This window comes from Xyrauchen texanus, chromosome 25, assembly GCF_025860055.1.
Source record: "Xyrauchen texanus isolate HMW12.3.18 chromosome 25, RBS_HiC_50CHRs, whole genome shotgun sequence".
NCBI classification, from domain to species: Eukaryota; Metazoa; Chordata; class Actinopteri; order Cypriniformes; family Catostomidae; genus Xyrauchen; species Xyrauchen texanus.
In genome coordinates this window covers 21,018,563-21,038,511 of record NC_068300.1, presented here as the reverse complement: position 1 = coordinate 21,038,511, position 19,949 = coordinate 21,018,563, and the positions used below count along the sequence as shown (strand labels likewise).

Genomic DNA, 19,949 nt, shown 5'->3' with positions numbered 1-19,949 from the left:
TATAACTTTTTCTCAATGTGTTTATAATTTTTGTTATTCATGTTCTTAATTGGTTATTATTTTTTTATGTATCTTGTATTTTCTTTCAAATGTATATGTAAAGCAATTTGAATTGTATTAAATGTACTATATAAATAAACTCGCCTCGTGTTACTATAAACCTCGTCACCACGATGAGCAGGGATGGGGCCAGAGCATATTACAGTGTCTGACATTGATTTTGCAAGGTCACACACCTCTTTAACATTATCTTTAGTGATCTCTGACTGGTGAAGCCGGACATCATTAGTGCCGACATGAATAACAATTTTAGAAAATCTATGTTTAGCATTAGCCATCACTTGTAAATTTGATCTGATGTCAGACACCCGAGCCCCTGAAATGCATTTTACAATAGTGGCTGGAGTCTCTATTTCCACATTCCTTACAATAGAATCACCATTATTAAGGGTCTTTCAACATGATTCTCAGTGGGTGCATCACCAAGTGGGGAGAATCGATTGGAAACCCTAACAGGAACGGGAGAGTGGTGTCAATTTGCTGAGTAATATTTCCATGCACAACATTAAAATATAATTGTTTGTTTGGTTTTCAAGCAATTAAGTTCAATCACATTTTGAATAAAGAGTGCTTTAGTCTGGTGACCTTGCTCTCCTTCCCTTCCAGTGTGCTCATGGAAAGACCTTCACCACTTGGAAGATCAACAGGTAGATTTAATCTTAAAATATTACGACTTTAATCTCATAATGCTTCGACTTTATTGTTGTAATTTTTACTTTATTCTTAAAATATTATGATTTTAATTTCATAATGCCAGAGGCGGCGGCAGACGATTTTGCCGGGGCTTCAGCCTCGAATGTTTTCAGTGTAGCCCCGAATGTATTTTGAAAAGTTGACTGACAAATATGAAACCAGACAAAAGCCTATGTAACCCCCCGTAATCATAAGTTGCCTTATTTCATTGTGCTTTGGCTTTGCACATACTGCATACAGCCTGTAAAAATAGACATAGGCATAATCTAGCCTATAGAATAAGTTCCTTTGCTGTCGGTAGCCTATGGGCGACTCCATTTCTTCCTCTCTGTTGAATATGCAGCAGGTAGGGGAGGAGCTGACATCAACTTACTTTACTTAGTGGCGAGTTAACAGCAGTTAGCAGGAAAGACAGCAAAAATGAAGCAAATGAGGCTTCTAAAATTTCCGAAAGAAGTCAGTGGGTAAGAATTCACATTTGTTTTTGTCCTTAAAGTCTAAAGATCATCATCTGGCTGGCTTTCACTCACAGTAGGCTAAACCTCAAGACGTCTGCTACTGACTTACATCACATGTTATAACCTATATCCTCGTGGTTAGCGCTTCTGCCTCTCACGCTTGATGCCGTGGTTCGAGTCCAGTCTGGAGTATAATTTTCTTGTTTATCAGGTGTTATTTTCTCTAAGGATAACCAATAAGCATTAGCATAAAATGTATGTGTGACTTGTTTTGTGATATTAGTTTGTTGTAAATATACACTTTGAGGGTAGCAAAGATGTGCCAGAATCAGGCATGGAAACTGGTAACAATTAATCAGTCACTTTACTTTAGAGAAAGTTAAAAGTGAAACATTTCTTATCACAATGATCCTAATGAAAGGATTTTGACAGATGAACATGGAGAATTATATACAATTCGATGCCATGGTGTGTCAATGAACTTAGACTAAAGTCATTCATGTATTGCTTTAACTTAGGATCTTATACATCATTTTGACTATTTATGTCAAAAAAATTAAATTATTTATATAAAAAAAATTTTTTACTTCACTTTACTCACTATAATATAACTCTTTTGTGATGACTTTATTGTTAATGTACATGAAAATTCAAGAATCATGATAGATCTTAGGGCAATCCCACTGATCTGCTCTTCCCAATACATTTTCTTCAATGGTATTGGTCTACAATTTGACATATGTAGCACTTGATGAATTAGTTGTTTGAAGCTGATTTGCAATAAGTTATATGCTTGTATCTGTTCTTTTGCATCACAGATGATTCAGGGAGGAGAGAGGATGTTGAGGATAGTACTAGAGTGGAAGATTTAGGAACTGTAGAAACAGGCCCAGCCAGAGCAAAACTCAAAGAATACCCTCTCACCAGCTTTGGACTACAGAGAAGTGGTTGCTAGTGTGAAAATAAAATTGTCTGGGCTAAGCCCCGGATGTCCTTCAATGCTGGAATATAATGCTATGACTTTATCGTTGTAATTTGGACTTTATTCTCAAAATATTACGACTTTAATTTCATTATGATACGACTTTATTGCTGTAATTTTGACTATTCTCAAAATATTACTTTTATTTCAAAATGATATGACTTAATTGTCATAATTTTGACTTTATTCTCAAAATATAACGACTTTAATCTCAGTGCAATAACCTCAATGATGTAATTTTTACTTAATTCTAAAAATATTACTACTATTTTCATACTGATCTGATTGTATTGTCGTAATTTTTACTTAATTCTAAAATATTACTACTATTTTCATACTGATCTGATTTTATTGTTGTAATTTTTACTTTATTCACAGAATATTATGACTTTAATTTCATAATGCTTCAACTTTATTGTTGTAATTTTTTCTTTATACTCAAAATATCACAACTTTAATCTCGTAATGCTACACATTTTTCTAAAACAAAAACTCTCAATATATTACAACTTTAATTTCATAAAGATACGACTTTCTTCCTGCAATTTTGTTTTATTTTTAAAACATCAGGATTTTGTTCTCATAATGCTATTACGTTTTTGTCATTACAAGAAATCTTAAGATTTGTATTTTATTTATATGTGGCACTAAAACACTGTTGTGTAATATAAACATCTTTGAAATATAAAAAAAAATATAGCTGCAAGCAGCAATGCGGATTCCTCCTCAAAATGGCAAATCATTTCAAATTGATCAGTAGAGGGTTGGGGTTAAACCCTCTCAATGGATGAATCCAAAAACATGTATTTCTGTCTGAATCCTAAACGAAACATTTTCAGTCTACAGGAAAATCCATCATACCTTATGGATCCTTGAGGCGTTTTTGTTCCCAATGAGAAATGAGGCATGTACACCAAGATTCAAAAGAATTGGTTAAATGGCGTGGAAATGGTATCACTTTGAAAATATTTTTTGGGGGCGTGGCCTGTAGCGCCTCCTATGGGCAAATGTGGGTCATTCTTGGTTTGTGGGTTCCTGTTGGCCTGTAGTATCAATGTACATAATTAGAAAATATTTGACCAGAAAATGGGACTTTTGGGAATTACCTGTAGCGCCCCTAGGGGTGAATGTTGGCCATTCTTGGTTTGAGGGTTCCTGTTGACCTGTAGTATCAATGTACCAAATTAGAACATTTTTGACCATAAAATGGGAATTTCGGCGTGGCCTCTAGTGCCCCCTAGGGGCGAATGTTGGCCATTCTTTGTTTGTGGGTTCCTGTTGGCCAGTAGTATCAATGTACCATATTAGAAAATTTTTGACCAGAAAACGAAATTTTGGGAGTGGCCTGTAGCGCCCCCTAATGGCGAATGTGGGCCATACTTGGTTTGTGGGTTCCTGTTGGCCTGTAGTATCAATGTACCAAATTATAACTTTTTTGACCAGAAAATGGGAATTTCGGCTTGGCCTCTAGCGCCACCTAGTGGTGAATGTCGGTCATTCTTGGTTTGTGGATTCCTTTTGGCCTGTACTATTAATGTACCAAATTAGAACATTTTTGACCAGAAAATGGGAATTTCGGCATGGCCTGTAGTGCCCCCTAGGGGCGAATGTTGGCCATTCTTGGTTTGAGGGTTCCTGTTGACCTGCAGTATCAATGTACCAAATTAGAACGTTTTTGACCAGAAAACGAAATTTTGGAGTAGCCTGTAGCGCCCTCTAAGGGCGAATGTGGGCCACACTTGGTATGTGGGTTCCTGTTGGCCTGTAGTATCAAAGTACCAAATTTGAAAATTTTTGACCAGAAAATGGGAATTTTGGCTTGTCCTGTAGTGCCCCCTAGTGGCGAATGTCGGTCATTCTTGGTTTGTGGATTCCTGTTGGCCTGTACTATTCTTGTACCGAATTAGAACATTTTTGACCAGAAAATGGGAATTTTGGCTTGTCCTGTAGTGCCCCCTAGTGGCGTATGTCGGTCATTCTTGGTTTGTGGATTCCTGTTGGCTTGTACTATTAATTTACCAAATTAGAACATTTTTGACCAGAAAATGGGAATTTTGGCATGGCCATTCTTTGCACAGTACTTCAGAGTGATGTCATCTTTAAGCATGTTAGGTTTGAAAAACCATCAGTCAAAATTACATTTGATTTATTGACACGTATATATTGTTAAAATTTGGACATTTACATAAACACGCCCCTTTCAGCCATTTTGTATCGTATTCATTTTTCCTAAGTAACGTTTTCAAGGATGTCCATTCTACACATGTGTACCAAATTTCAAGTCAATTGGAGCTACGGTTCAGGAGAAGAAGAGTTTTGTAGGTTTTCGCAAATTTTCAACGTACGGGAAAATCCATCATGGCGGAAGTTATGGGTTCTTGAGGCTTTTTTGTTCCCCATGAGGAATGAGGCATGTACACCAAATTTCAGAAGATTTGGACAAATGGCGTGGAAATTGTATCACTTTGAATTTTGTTTTTTGGGCGTGGCCTGTAGCGCCACCTATGGGCGAATGTGGGCCATTCTTGGTTTGGGGGTACCCGTTGGCATGGAGTATCAATGTGCCAATTTACAAAATTTTTGACCAGTGACTTTTTGAGCTATTGGGGCTCAAGGAGAAGAAGAATAATAATAATAATAATAATAATAATAATAATAATAATAATAATAATAATAATAATAAAACCATCAATTACAATAGATTCCCTCCTACGGAGGAATCTAATTATAAGCATATCTTAATCTGACAGAACCTTTGCATATCCCTATATTTTCAAATCACAGGACAACTGTTTCAGAGGAGAATACTGCATTATATGAAAATACTTGAATGTGTATGTTGATAAAGTAAAATTTTTACATCCCCACAGGATCCACCCAAACCACATCTGAAGAAACTATTAAGGATGTACAAGTCATGGCAGCTCTATGGACAATCTAAACCTCTGTCACAAAACAAAGCATGAATTTATAAGCAGTGACCTCCTGCTCTTTGCATTAGATTTTTTACTTTAATAGAGATTGCCTACTTCTCCTTATTTCCATTAATATTAAATGTTTAAAATAAAATGTAAATTAGATGTAAATCTAAGTGGGGTTTTATTTTGTTACACGTCTCTCACTTGATGCGTACATTTCCTGGCAACGAAGGATCTAGTGGCCAATAGTAACGCAATATACTCAATCAAGAAGTACGTCCTCCAATCAAATCATTCTTCTTAGCCTGTGGTCCAATCAACGTTAACGTAGGAGGGAGTTGATGATGGCCCTAGCACTAGTGGCTCATTGTGTGTGGCGTTCATCGCAGGAAGGTCTGCGGGAAGATCTAAGCCAAACCTTAACATAAGTGTCACTATATCGGTGAGTTTTGCTCCTAGAAATGCCAGATTACAACTTTCAACATGATCTAGCACTAAATGGATAATATTTATTGGTTAAGAATATCAGTTCTTGTGTTTTAGTGATAGTTTAAATCGAATATATTGCCCTCCCATTTCAAAGATGGCTGCACAGCAGTATTGACGTATGTATTTGGCGCTTTCTACGGTAGACGACAACATCAATCTTATTAATTTAATATCCCCGAGTCATTATAATGTTACATTTATATTTTCTTTATGCTAAGCCATGTTATTTTATTTCAATGTCTGGCAGCTCTTTGTGATGACAGTTGGTCACAGGATCTAATTGAAAATCGTATGTTGACTAAACTACCATATATTGTTATATAACTTAAAGAATGCACGTTAACAAACACTGCACGTATTTGGCTTTTGATACATGGGCATAATTAATTTGTGTGCAGCTTGGGTGAGCTTTTTCATGCTAGCACATGGCAATGGGAATTCAGTGCAACCTGTTTAAAGACGTTATAAATGCTCTTTATGTTGTCAAAAATGTATCGTAAATGGTGGTGTTTGTATTTATGTATATATTTTGTATGTTTGACTTTAGCGCGACCCTTCAGCAATGAACAGGATTCGGATCCACGTGTTGCCGTCTAGTAGGGGTAGAGTGACTCAGACTGCTCGAGCCCAGGAGCCTCAGACCTGCTCACATACCCAGAGACCCTGTTCACAGCCTCGCCTGGAGGGTCTAGAGTACTGCATCAAACACGTACTAGAGGATAAGAATGCTCCTTACAGGCAATGCAGCTATGTGTCCAATAAGAATGGCAAGCGCTGCCCCAATGCAGCCCCGAAACCAGAGAAGAAAGAAGGGTGTGTTATTCTTTACTCCCTTATGTATTTATAAATGTTGCTAGGAAATGTATTTGACCAATGGTGCTGCTTTCCATTCTCTTAGGGTTACATTCTGTGCTGAGCACGCACGCAGAAATGCTTTGGTTCAACAAGCTCAAATGCGGAAAGCCTCCTCGGGACCTTCCCCTGAAGTTCTGCTGTCTCAGCTCAGTGGCTACAGTCGGCCAGAGTCTGGAGTTTACAGTCAAGAGGGGCGTAGTGAAGCTAGTCGCATACTAGGTGAGCTATAACTGGCTTTGCATCATGTACTGTACTTAAACAAAAGTTTTGGACCCTGTTTCCACCTGTTGTTAAGATGCATTTTGGTGATCTGATCCCAGTCCTCCACCCTTCCACTTTCAATCAACATTTGCGCTAAAACAAAAGTTTAAACTTTGCCGGTTATGTGCGGCTTTAAAAATAAATAACTGTCCATTTAAAAAATTTGAAAAAACAAATACATAATCACGAGAACTTCACAAATTCTTCAGTGTGTCTAATATCAACATGCAGAGACATTGAGAAGCTCAAACATCTGAAGCTCAATACAGGTACTGCACTAAAATAACATAATTCTGCTTCTTATTTTTGTGTTTTCTTTGTCTTCATTACTTTTTGCTGTATTGTATCATGCAGTAACGCACTGAACGCATTTATGCTCTTACACTGATTATGCTTAATATGCCGACAACGCGTGTGGTCATGTTAACCCAATAAACACTGTTCCTTTATCGGTGGAAGGTCATAAGCGGCATAAGAAACTGGTCGACGAGTAGATTTTTGCCCATTGCTCCGATTTCTTCAGGCATGTAAACACCTTTGCCGGTGTTCTCATTGACTTATCCAATGTGTGCATGTGTTGAGCATATGTCTCTTCACGGTTTGACGTCAAAAGCAGAGAATAATGGGATTACTCTGTGGATACTCTGTTTCCTTACTACTCTGTACAATTGACAATTGCTAATGCATATGGGGAGTGTCCTTCCACACAACCTAGTTGAAACTGCTCTACAATAACAGCAATATTTTAATATTTGCTATGGTGTTTGAGACCCGCCCTTTTAAGCACGAAGCTGTCTGCTATAAAAGCAGGTGGACAAACACCATTCCTCCAGAATTTTATTACTTCAAGACAGCGATTCATCTCTCATCTAGAAGCCCTGTACTGCTTCGCCGTGAACTACACTAGTCAGCGGGCGGATCTTCACGGCAACGAGAATACTCTCCCCTGCAGTGTTCCGGCAAACATCACTCCGCCTTAACGCTTCGCTGGTGAACGGGCTGCTTCATCATCCTGATTCCCCACAGTGATTCGGCAGGTGTTGTGTATCCTTAAAAAGCTATTTAATATTGTGTGTATAAATATATCAATATAAAAGAGTTTCTTATGTTTTTGCATCTTTTTAAAAATTCGTTCCGTAAGTGTTTCTTGTGCAAGAGGCACATCCGGCCATCAGATCAGCATTTCACTGCGAGGGCACAAGTCTCAAGACGCTTCGCTCGTGAATCGCCCTCGTTCTGTGGGACAATTTAGCCTCACTCGCCCTCCCACCTGCCTCTTCTGTCACACCCAAGGGATCACACGAGGAGGCACTGCAGGGCCGCGAGGTTGAGTTGGATGAATTGGAGGTGGACCTCGTGCCAGCACATGCCCCGTGAGCCCCTCAATCTCCAAGCAGTGCATCTATGCCAATACATTATGTGCGTGATGAGCTCCGGGCCTCCACATGAGCGCACTGCCTCTTCTCATTCAGCAGTTCTGATGCTGGGGATGATGTCATGTCCCTCGCTGCATCAGGCAGGTGGTCAGTGTATGACGCCGCCACCCCTTCCCCGAGCAAGAAGTGTGTTTGGCCATTGACAAGAAGATGCTTTGTGTCCTTTCAGGGGTTGTCGAAGAGCTCAATATCGAGTGGTCTTCTACAAAGGAACCTACACAATCTCGCCTTGATGAATGGTTCCTGCGGTCCGGCGACTGCGTCTCATAGATCTGCCCCGTTCTTCCCTGAAGTTCATAACAAACGTTCAAAATCCTGGTGTGAGCCATATTCAGCTCGCCCATGCAGTGATTACGTCCTCTCAAATGTGGACCCCCTCCCCAAAATGGCAGTAGCCGCAAATCTCTACCTGGTAAAGCCACGCAAGCTGTGGCCCAAACGATGGCAGATGCAACTGTAATTACTAGCCAATCAGAGGCACTACTGAGCATACATGGAGTCTTGCTGCTTTGCCATGTGGAAAATCTGGTCCAATGTAAACTGCCGAAAAGCACACTTCCAAAGCTAGTTGTAGGGCTCACAGTTTAGGAGCGGGTTTGGTTATTAGCAATAATTATCATAGATATCTATCAATTATTAAAATCAATAGAACATTGATTAGAATCAATGTTAGCTTTTTTAATCCTTTAAATCAACAATCATCAAATTTAACAGAATATGAATTATCAAAGATAATAATGATTAAAATTAAACATTGATTAGTCTTAACACTATCTTATTGACCGTTCAAATACAACAATCATCAAAGATAATTGTCAAATATCAAAATCAATAGAATATTAATTAGGATTAATGTAGACGGATCACCACCCTGGAATCAGGGACTAATAACCAGACAGTATAACAGTCTCAATGTTAGATTGTTCTCTTAGGAAAATTGATGTCCCTAGATCATCAAGATTAAAAAGGGAACAACGAAGGGTTGAATTCGAGCACTGGCATCCCCTGCCAGCCTTTGACATGCGTATGCAAAACAAACTAAAACACTTTTAATTATAACGAAGTTTATTGAAAATATAATATCAATTAATAATCAATACAATGCAGTCAATAAACTTCTGACATTCAACGACAAATTAAACAGTGATATGATAGATATGGTAACCAAAATAAGCCTATAACACATGAGAGGACGGAATGTATGTGTGTGTGTGTGAGGGGAGTGACGCGGACGTGAGACTCGTGGAGAGTACGTCACGTGAGATTTCCGGCCAGAGAGTATGGCCGCGAATGTGGGCGGAGAGAAGCCGGTTAATGGCGTATGCCCGTGTGCGGTGTGTCTTTCGCTTGTACGATTTATGTGTGTGTGGTTAGTATGACACAGAGAGAGAGAGAGAGCGAAAGTGGCGGCGCCGCCGAAGCCGGTTTCGCGATCGTGGGAGAGAAGGCAACTGTTATGGATAAACTGTGTGCCGGTCTCATCCGCAATGGCGTAAATACACAAGTCCAGCGTGGTTGGATTACAACACAGCAAACTCTCATTTGTGATAACAGCGTTACATTTAATACCTTGAGTATTAATAGCAATAAATGAGCGGACTCCGCAGTCCGTAAACTGTACAAACAATAAACTTGATCCACAAGAATAACACACCTAAATATCCTATCGCTGCCCAGACGTAACCTCTTACTTGTATCGCTTGAGGGCGCATGAAGAACATGTGTTCATCCGTCGTTTCACTCCCACTCGGTTCCTCGAGGCTTGAGTAATGACGGGAGGCCGTTATCTCGCTCTGTCGGCGGGCGGCTGCTGATTCTCGACGGCTGGCGGAGAAATCAGCGATGTTAACTTGACTGAAGAGGAAAGGGGATCCTTCACTTCTGTAGGCAAACGGATGATGCGGTTTCCTTCGGATCCGTTAAAGTGTTCGTTGGAACACAATGTAATCTCAACTCGTCAAGCGATATGGAGATTGTATGGCCACAGTTTCAAGTTGCATGTTACTTTTGCAACGATGCAACACCTGAGAGCAGTGATGACTGCCTCTATGCACAGCGAGAGAAGTCGCTGGAAGCGAGGTACAGAGCGATTTTCACGGTATTTCTACTCCTGATGACATCATAGTTGAGGTGCGTTCTGTTGAGTGCCTCCTCCAATAGGAGTTGAGAGTTCGATCCTTTGGAATTTCACACAGTTGTAAAGTGAGCAAGGCTTCTTGGGATTTGTAGTCCGTTTTGTACTCCCTTTGTTTGATTTTGGCGCGGTTTTTATCAGTAAGATTTATGACTTTGTTTTTGTGGGCCTCAGTCAGGCTTTACGACTTCGTTAGGCCTGCCTGTGTCTTGTATCTGAATACATGAGGCCCTACACAGTAAATCTACTTTTTAGGAGTTTGTGCATGTGCATCTCCTGAACCAGCGTTTACAGACCATTCTTCTGTGTCTGTTTCAGTTTAAAGAGCAACATGCAGGTTGAATTTATAACTGAATTAATACTTTATATTGTCTGCAGAGGTCTTTTAAAAACACATATGTAGAAATTACTAATGAAATCTCATTTGATGTAGAGATTTTGATGAAAATGTGCTAGGCTCTGGAATACGCCTTTCCCGCTATCAACGCGTCATATGACGTAGGGCGAGGCAAACAAAAGAGCTCGCGGTCAGCTCTCTCATTGTGGGTGTTGATGTAGTTAGAGCAGTAGTGAGAGACAGAAAGTTTTAGAGAAGCCATAATGGTAAATTATTGTGTTTATGCTGGTTGCACGAATTCCAGCCTGTCAGGACATCGTGTCCATCATTTTCCTTCTAGAAAAAACAAGGCTTTTCGGTCTTGAGAGCGTTTTGTGCAGGTGGAGAGAGCAGACTTCACTGCCGTGTCTGTTACCACACACTCGGTCGTTTGTGGCGCACATTTCACTCCGGAGAATTATCAACCTGGAGATTTGTTGGAGTCTCGGATGGGATTTCGGAGTAAGGACCACGTGAGGCTGATTACTGATGCTGTTCCCTCGGTGCACTCGATGGAATCAAGTCCACCGTCAAAGTGTACACCGGATTTTGGCGCGGGCTGGACTGGAGGACAAAGTGCTAACGTTAGCAGACATTCTGTGCAACGAAAATGAGGACTTAGCAGAGTAAGTCTTACTTTTAATTATTTTAACTCTTAATTTGCTCATAATTATAGGCCTGTGGGCCATCATAGGCATGTTCGTCCACACCGGAGAACTTCGGTTTCTTCATTCGCATCCATTGTAACCTGAGCTTGAACTTGACCAGACTCCTCAGCCCATCGTCACTTCCGGTTAGTGCTTTATAGACGCGGAAGTTATTTTATCACAATTTATCTCAAAATATCGTTAATGGCTAAATATATATTACTCCAGTTCAGAAAATCTAGTTGTTTTATCATCAACATACACTATGCTATATAGGGGTGTCCAACCTGCATGTTGCTCTTTAAACAAAGTTTTTCAACATTTTCATGTGGATCGCGGTAACTCACCACTGTCTGGCTGCTCTAACACCATGGACAGCACCAGCTTACTTCCAACAGGGTGTTATGCTGGGTCAAGTTTTCAGAAAGAAAGTGCTGACCACAAATGCATTCAACACAGGCTGTGGCATGGTGTGTAATGGACGCCTGACTTTCATCCCCGTGAAATATGTGCAAAACGGCTGTGACAAATCAACCGCCTAGAGCTACTGGCTGTCTTTCTAGCTTTGAGAGCTTTTCTGATATTGTGAATCACCACATTCTAAATCGTTCGGACAACACAACAGTAGTGGCGTATATATGTTGCCATGATACACTGGCCGGTGAAACGTAGCAAATACCCAGTGGACTGCCCAATACCTGAAATGCTTAAATTTATTGAAGAGCGATTAGACACAGGACTCAATTCCTCAATGCTCAAAGTTTGTGGCGACTATATCTTCGTATCGCACACCTGAAGCCAGCGCCACTATAGGCAAGCATGATTTAATCATAAAGTTCCTTTTTGAGGAGCAAGATGATTAAATCCACCTCAGCCAGCTACATTCCTGACTGGGAACCTAACCATGGTCCTAAAAGCACTCGCAAGGGCCCCCCTTCAAGCCTTTTGATTCTTGATTTGTGCATGCTCTCCATTAAATCCGCACTACTGCTGGCTCTGGCCTCAGTAAATGGGTCGGTGAATTAATGCACTATCAATTGACAATTCATGTCTGGAGTGTGGCCCCAGTCTTTCAAAAGCAACTGTCAAACCCAGAAAAGGCTATGTGCCTAAGGTTCTAACCTTAAAGCTTTCTTCCTTCCATTTAATTCGGAAGAGGAACAATCCTTGCATTTGTTATGCTCTTGTGCGGGCACTACATGCATACGTTGAACACATCCGCCAGTTCAGTCTGTCTGATCTGCTCTTTGTGTACTATGGAGGACACACAAAAGGAATGTCCGTCTCCAAGCAAAGAATTTTCGTTGATGTGATTGCCCTGGCTTACGAGTCACAGGGCAAGATCTGCCCAATTGGTGTTAAACAACACTCAACTAGAGGCATGGCCTTGTCATGGGCATGTAAAGACACACCATTTGTCCAAGACATATGTTTTGCTGCAGGATAATCTTCTCAAAACACATTTGTGAGTTGCACAAAGTGTCCTGATCTAAGGGGGAGAGATTGAAACTACATCCGACTTATGCACACTCTGTCATGGGGACGCTCGCCCCTCGAGTTTGCGCTTAATGCAGCTAGATCATAACGTGATTGCTCGCGACTTATTGAATCAAAATTTGTGTCTGTGCATTTCTTATTGTGAAAAAATGTTGCAATACGCAGCTTTATTAATGAGTTAATTTTTATTTGGTTAATGATTGAACTGAACAAAAAGAGAGCGGGTGAGAGAGGAAGTCTTCACCCCCATTATACAAAACAACAAAATACCTAAAACTCATTTAAAACAATGTACATTTACTATAGGAACTATACTGCAGATTTAAAAATTGTTATCTGAGAATGTTGAATATAATATTAAAAATACAAATATTTGTATTAAATTATCTAAAAATCCTTTAAAAAAAAGATACATTCACTTGAGAAGCAGACTTATAAATATCTTCTATGTTGCTTCTCAAGTAAATTTATCTTGTTTTAAGGATTTTTAGACAATTGTAAATGGAAAACAAGACAAAAACACACAATAATATATATTTTTTTACAGTGAATTTCTAAACTGAATTAAACTTTAATAAAGTATTTTTCCCCCTTTAGTTCGGTGAATGTCATTTTATATATATATATATATATATATATAAAAAAGAATTGTCCTCTTTATTGTAAGCACGTTTAATACAACCTTTTAAGTTGGGGCACAAGCTGATTAATCGGTTAAGATTAATCATTGCAGTAATCGCCGAATAATCGTTAGATTAATCGATTATGAAAATGATCTTTAGTTGCAGCCCTAATTGAGATGCATTTTAATGGAAACATCCCTGAGATATGGTGAGCTGATGTAAAAGGATGGTTCAACAACATTTTTTATTCTTATTTACCCTCCCTCATGCCATCCCAGATGTATATGACTGTCTTCTGTAGAACACAAAGCTTTTTAGAAGAAAATCTCAAATCTGTAGGTACTTACAAGGCAAGTGAATGGTGACTAAAATGTTTAAAGCTCAAAAACACAAAGGCAGCATAAAAGTAATCCATACAATTCCTGTGGTTTAATCAATGGCTTCAGAAGAGATCTAATAGAAGGGAACAAAATGTAACTCATTTTTTTTACTATACATCTTGCCATTGCATTCTTCAGATCATGATTTCAAGCTCAATTACACTTCCTAGCACTTTACGCTTGCGCAGAGCACTAGATGACGCTATAGAAAGTGTAATCTAGATTAAAATCATGATCGCCAAGACTGATATCAAGATGTACAGTGAAAATGGAGAGAAGTTTGGGTCTGTTCTCACCCAAAATCAATTAGATCCCTTCAGAAGACATGGATTAAACCACTGAAGTCTCATGGATTACTTTTATGCTGCCTTAATGTGCTTTTTGTAGCTTCATGATTTTGGTCACCATTCACTTGCATTTTATAGACCTACTGCATAGCTGAGATATTCTTCTAAAAATCTTTGTGTTCTGCAGAAGAAAGTCATATACATCTGGGATGGCATGAGGGTGAGTTAAAAGCATTTATTTTTGGTAAACTTTTTAAAAAAAAATTTATATAGCTTTTAATATATGTAAACATGTGTTTAAATTGAATCTTAAATTTGGAGTTTTGTATCAAAGCCTACAAACGTATTTGTAAAATTGCATTGTTCTTTAACTCTTATCGGATTTTTATATTGATGAATGTCTGTTGAATTCTCTGTATAGATGACAGCTGGAGTGAAGAGGATCAGGACCCAATTGTTTTGGATCAAACATGGAGAGGAGAACCTGACAGTGAAGCTGAAAGCCTTGACAGTGACCATGAAGACCCTTTGAAGTGAGACATTCTTCAATTTATAATTGATTTTATTTAATTGCTCCAAATCAGTGCTAAATGAATGTCACCTAAGAAGTAAATTATAGGATGGTTAATTTTCAATAGGCATGCGGGTGTATACACAGCAGAGGAAGTGGCACTCATCACCCGGGAGAAGCTAATCAGACTTCAGTCCCTCTACATTGACCAATTTAAACGCATGCAACAATTATTGAAAGAAAAGAAACGACGCTACCTGCACAGCCGCAAAATTGAGCATGAGACAATTGGTAAGTTGGCTCCCATTCTACTTTACAGTGGCATGATGAACTGCTATTGACTAACTTTGAACACTAAATGTTTGTGTTCACAGGGAGCAGCCTGCTAACAGGTCCAGAAGGTCTGTCCATGAAGGAGCGAGAGAACCTGAAGAAATTAAAGGCCCTGCGTCGCTACCGTCGCCGCTATGGCGTGGAGGCTTTGTTACATCGTCAGCTCAGAGAGCGTAGACAAGCTATTACTGAGGGAGGAACACCACAGGTATCGAAGGCTTTTCTTGAAATATATCATGACTCATGGTTTTGTTTCTCCAATTTGAAGGAAAGGATTACGTAAATGAAATCTGGACAGCATACTCATTGTTTCAAAAGTGTAAATTTAAACTAATGAAAATTAAAAAAATTTGGTTTGCTATTTTTGGGTATTATTATTATTACTATTTCGTTATGTGTAAACAATAGAAGGCTCATCTTTTTTTCTGGTATGTTCTATTTCAGTTTTGCTGATTACCATTTCAAAGGGCCCTGAATGCCAGAAAAGTGCTGTATTTTTTAGTAGGGCTAGGCTTTTTTTTATGTTGTAGTAGAGTAATCTCTCTCGACTATTGAAAAGTTAAAAATGACACATATGTGAAATGTATATTTGAAGTTATTGATATATTTCAAAATACGGCAACTTAAAGTAGTCTGAAATGAACAATATTAGTAAAAATTTAAAAAACATTATAATTTTTTACTTTGCACTCACCCAGAGCTCAGAAACGGAAACTAATGCTGGCAGCATTAGGGTAATTCACAAACTCTTGAGTCTACATAAAGGCAATCACTTTTGTCAATTCACATGTTATTCATTAAAACAAGTGGTGAAAGTTGTTTTTTATAAAATACACCATGTTGAGAGTTTTAACGCACATACTCATACCGATCTGATCAGCTTAGCATTTCTTGTACCGCTTCGCAGTTTCTTTCCACCATAAAAGCAGATCCTTGTTTGTTGGTTTGCATGTCTCCAATGGAGCAGTGGTTCCCAAACGTTTTACATTGGTGTACCCCTCCAAACATTCAACATCCTTTCACGTACCCTCTCTCTAATGCGTAGATAACATTTACCCAATGTATTTTGAAAATATGTATATTTAACACAATTACCTTTGTAAAACAACTCCCTTTTATTAATTTTATTTTTGTACATGCTTTGTACATGTTATATTAATCATATACATATTGAATAAATGGCTTATCAACTGAGATGGGTATGCTAGATATAACTGCGTAACTTAAACTCCCCCCTCATGTCGCGTTATGCAAGAATGGCAACCGATTCTGTGCCTGGAATTGTGCATTATTGCAGGTACGGCATTGCCTGCCGACTTCAAGTATTGCGGGTAAGTAGATGTGCAATTGCGCAGTCTGCTCAAGGGAATTTTTTTATGTCACATTTGACACTATTAGCCAGGTTGATCTCATTTGCTGAAAAAAGATCATGTAACAATGTAAAAACGAGTTTCTAGTGTGCGAGCAAATATGAGTGAAAATTACTGCATGTGAATGTGGAAAACTATTTGGCCACACCGGATGTCTGACTCCTGTCATCAAAGCTTATGAACTTGATACTATCATCAAAACTCCCCATGCATCTAACCTTCAATACAAATTACATTTTAAACTGTGAAAAAAAACAATAAACAGTCAAACTAAAATTGTGGACGACTGACGTGCAAGTCTGCTAAAACAGTGAAGTATTAATTTTACTTTCTATCACTGAACTATGTCACCTAGCAGTGTGCTGGGCTGGTGAAAAATAAACCTGTGTGACGAACGACGCATCAGTAGATGCATTTTTTTACCGCAAAAGATAGGGTTATTTCATTGCATATTTATCTAACCTTTATGACAGCCATTGTGGTGTTTCTACATTAGAGGCACACACACTTATTTTTGCCAGTGAGAAATGCATGAACTGGGTTTGAATGTTATTTTAGATGGTGATTAAATTAAAAGAATGGTAAATCTCAGAATTGTATTGTAGTGATTCGCCTCAATTATGGGTGGCGGAGGACTAATCCCAGTCGCCTCTGCGTCTGAGAGCGTCAACCCACGCATCTTATCACTTGGCTTGTTGAACGCATATCCACGGAGACATAGCAAATGTGGAGGCTTCACGCCATCCACCGCGGCATACTTTATTGTTAGTGCTACTCTAAGCTTTGCTTTCAAAAGCTCAGACACTATTATTTCTCATCTAACAAATTAATGACACTCATCTACAGCACTCCCCACTGGACTCAATTGTAACGGCAAGATTTGGGGAGCAATTCAGATGGAAAGCGCATTCAGCGCTGCTGACGGCATGCAAATGCGCAAAGAAAAATCAATTTGGTTTATTCAAGTAGTGTTTTTAATAGTCGTCTAGCTGGTGCAGAACCGAGTAGTTGCTTAAATCTGGCTTTTTTTGGGTTAACCCTACTTAAGTCAGTTCAGTCAGAAGAGACAATCTGAGCCTATTGTTATGGTCAGTTATTTTTATTATTGTCTGTTGTATATCTTTAATTTTTTGTTCTCTTTTTGCACAGGCAATGCGTTTTGGCCAGAGGTGCATTTCTTTTGTGGAGGGGACACGCTGCTCAAATCAATGTCTGCCAATGACTCGTCATTGTGTCTCTCGTATCCTTGCACATTTATCGTGTTTCAATACCTCAGATCTGTTACATTTGTATTTATTTTTATTTTTTCAAATTGCAAAATAAAACTAGACTAATCATTTAGTTCTGCTAATCTATGAAAATGTCCTGTATTTGGGCATATATCTAAATGCCGCCTCCTTGGAGCCCTGAATCAAGGCCCACAGCTTGGTGTAGCTGTTGGTTTCAAACAGTGGCTTAAAGCAATGTCTTCTTATGGTCTGTTGGCTTTCCCAGTTTTATATAATGGGTTGAGCCAGTTCAGTTAGAAGGAACACCTCTTAGTCAGCCCTCCTTTTTCTTATAAATTCAATATTTAAGGGATAGTTCACCCCATCATGAGAATTGTCATTTACCCTTTGGTCCATTTATTATTATTTTGCCTTAAACCTTCACACTAGACATTTATCAAGACAGTAGCCAAGTTTTATTCAAGATGTGCCCAGGCCTGAAGGATGTTCCTTGTGACCGGCCTGTGCACATGGGACAGTCAGAGGAGCCCCGTTGCCCTCTGCACCTGTCCCTACCTCCACCCATGTACCAGCCTGAACAGGAGTCTCTTGCCCCGGAGGAGCTGGCTTCTGCACCCACAGACATGTACCTCAGTGCCGCAGAGCTCCAGCCAACAGAAAACCTACCTCTGGAATTCAGTGATGTATGATTTGTGTTGGTTTTTACCTCCATTAAAACAAATCACTGTGCAATTGCTTTTCTCAGCTGTTTTTGCATATCCCTTCAAATTAAGTTTCACATTATCCGAATAATCAGCTTCTTGCACTTTACTGTGTTCATCAAACACCTGGCTACATCTTCATACTGCAGAGGTATCAATCAAGTATCTACATGCCTGCAAACAGCTGCTCAAACATGCTGTGTAAATAATGTACTTGGCTATAGCCTCGCATGAATGGAAAAACAACTGAATCTGAATGTTCAGCAGTGATCTTTATTTTGGTTGTCTGACGTTTTCTGTGTGCCCGCAGTAGAACCTCTCATTAAATTTAGTTTTTGGTAACGTCTGATTTCCCTGTTACCGTTTATGTGCCTTTCAATTACTTGTTCACAGTATTTTTGAAAACGGGCAATGTCTTAAAATATTGCTGGACTTTGTTTGCTGGTTGCTTTAATCACTGACATCATAACGATGATATTTGAGGATGAGAGCGACTAGGGGATTTCTAATTTTAATAGATATTTGGTAAGCTAAAAACAAATTTGGTTTAAGGATTGTTACTATCATGCATAAACATTTTGACTTATTTCAACTAAATGGACCTTAGTTTGAAGAATTGTTCCACCATTTTAGATAATGAAAACTGAATGAAATGACCGCATAATGGAGGAGGTACCTCAGATCATACTAGGGAGCCTTTGTACTAGATTTACATGATGGTAATTACCCAAGAAATGCATGAATGTAGTCTTGCTTGGATTCAAATTCCTCATTCATTGTAACTTCACAATCAGTGATGTATATCCAACATCTTTTAAAAAGTATTTTAATGTGTAGGATCTTGACATTGAAGATGAGGGTTTGCAGTGTCCTCCGTCTCCCTTGCTATTTGACACCGCGCTTGCTTTAGAGGACCAAACCATCAGAGAGATTGCAGAGGCCCCCATGGACATACTGACAGGGGCAGAGCAGGATGATCTTGATGCCTCTCCCCAAGATGCAAAGCTGTCTGATAAAGATGAGGTGGATGATCAGGTAATGATTACTGTCTCTGTTCTCGTATAGCAGACCAAAGTTCTGTTTCGTATGGTACTTTCCGCTCACTAGTGAGCGTATAGTGTATATAGGCACTCCTGTCTTCTGTTGCTTTAGCACCACGTGTGAACACTCAAGCACCAGACTTATCTTGTCTTTTTACAGGTTGAATCTGAAATACTTGAAGCAGTTGGACAAGCAGTCGCCACACAGAATTCATCACAGGACTCTGACATGAAAACAACAGATGCCTTATTCTGACCTGATTTTCTCAGCTGCTGTACTGTTCATATTTCAAACTGTTTCAATAACTTTGCCTAAAAGCCATTTTTCAAGAAGCATGTTTTCATTGCTAAAAACATTGAAACAAAACCTTTTCATTTCATAAAATATCACTAGGCATAATGGTCTCCTAGTAAATCATTAGATAACTAAATGTAGTGATTGGACCCCAAGTTTTTTCTCTTGTGAAATTATAAGGAATTTGAAGTGCAGGTGAGGATGAGAAGTGTTTCATTACAGTTTCACCAAGCTGCAGAGAGTTTCAGCACATCACCATTTTTTCCAAGTACATTTTTAGTTCCATATTTGCAATGCATTGTCTGCTTGGATTTTTTCTTTAAATACATTTTTACATTGTGTCTTGCCTCCGTTAATTATAATTTTGCTAAATT

General features: G+C 39.0%; 1 protein-coding gene and 1 non-coding gene across 2 annotated transcripts; both read left to right on the top strand.

The window, feature by feature from the left end:
* The first annotated feature begins 5,478 nt into the window (after nt 1–5,478).
* On the top strand, nt 5,479–19,916 carry LOC127619054 (KAT8 regulatory NSL complex subunit 2-like). Its single transcript, XM_052091775.1, has 10 exons — nt 5,479–5,553; nt 6,148–6,413; nt 6,499–6,674; nt 14,518–14,629; nt 14,735–14,898; nt 14,982–15,148; nt 17,460–17,550; nt 17,969–18,222; nt 19,078–19,275; nt 19,441–19,916. Exons 2-10 carry the CDS (start codon nt 6,163–6,165, stop codon nt 19,534–19,536), a joined length of 1,509 nt encoding a protein of 502 aa, XP_051947735.1. The 5' UTR covers nt 5,479–5,553; nt 6,148–6,162; the 3' UTR covers nt 19,537–19,916.
* Nucleotides 17,711–17,847, top strand: LOC127619388 (small nucleolar RNA SNORA2/SNORA34 family). The gene has a single exon (XR_007967558.1). It is a non-coding gene; the product is annotated as a small nucleolar RNA SNORA2/SNORA34 family (small nucleolar RNA).
* Nucleotides 19,917–19,949: the final 33 nt, after the last annotated feature.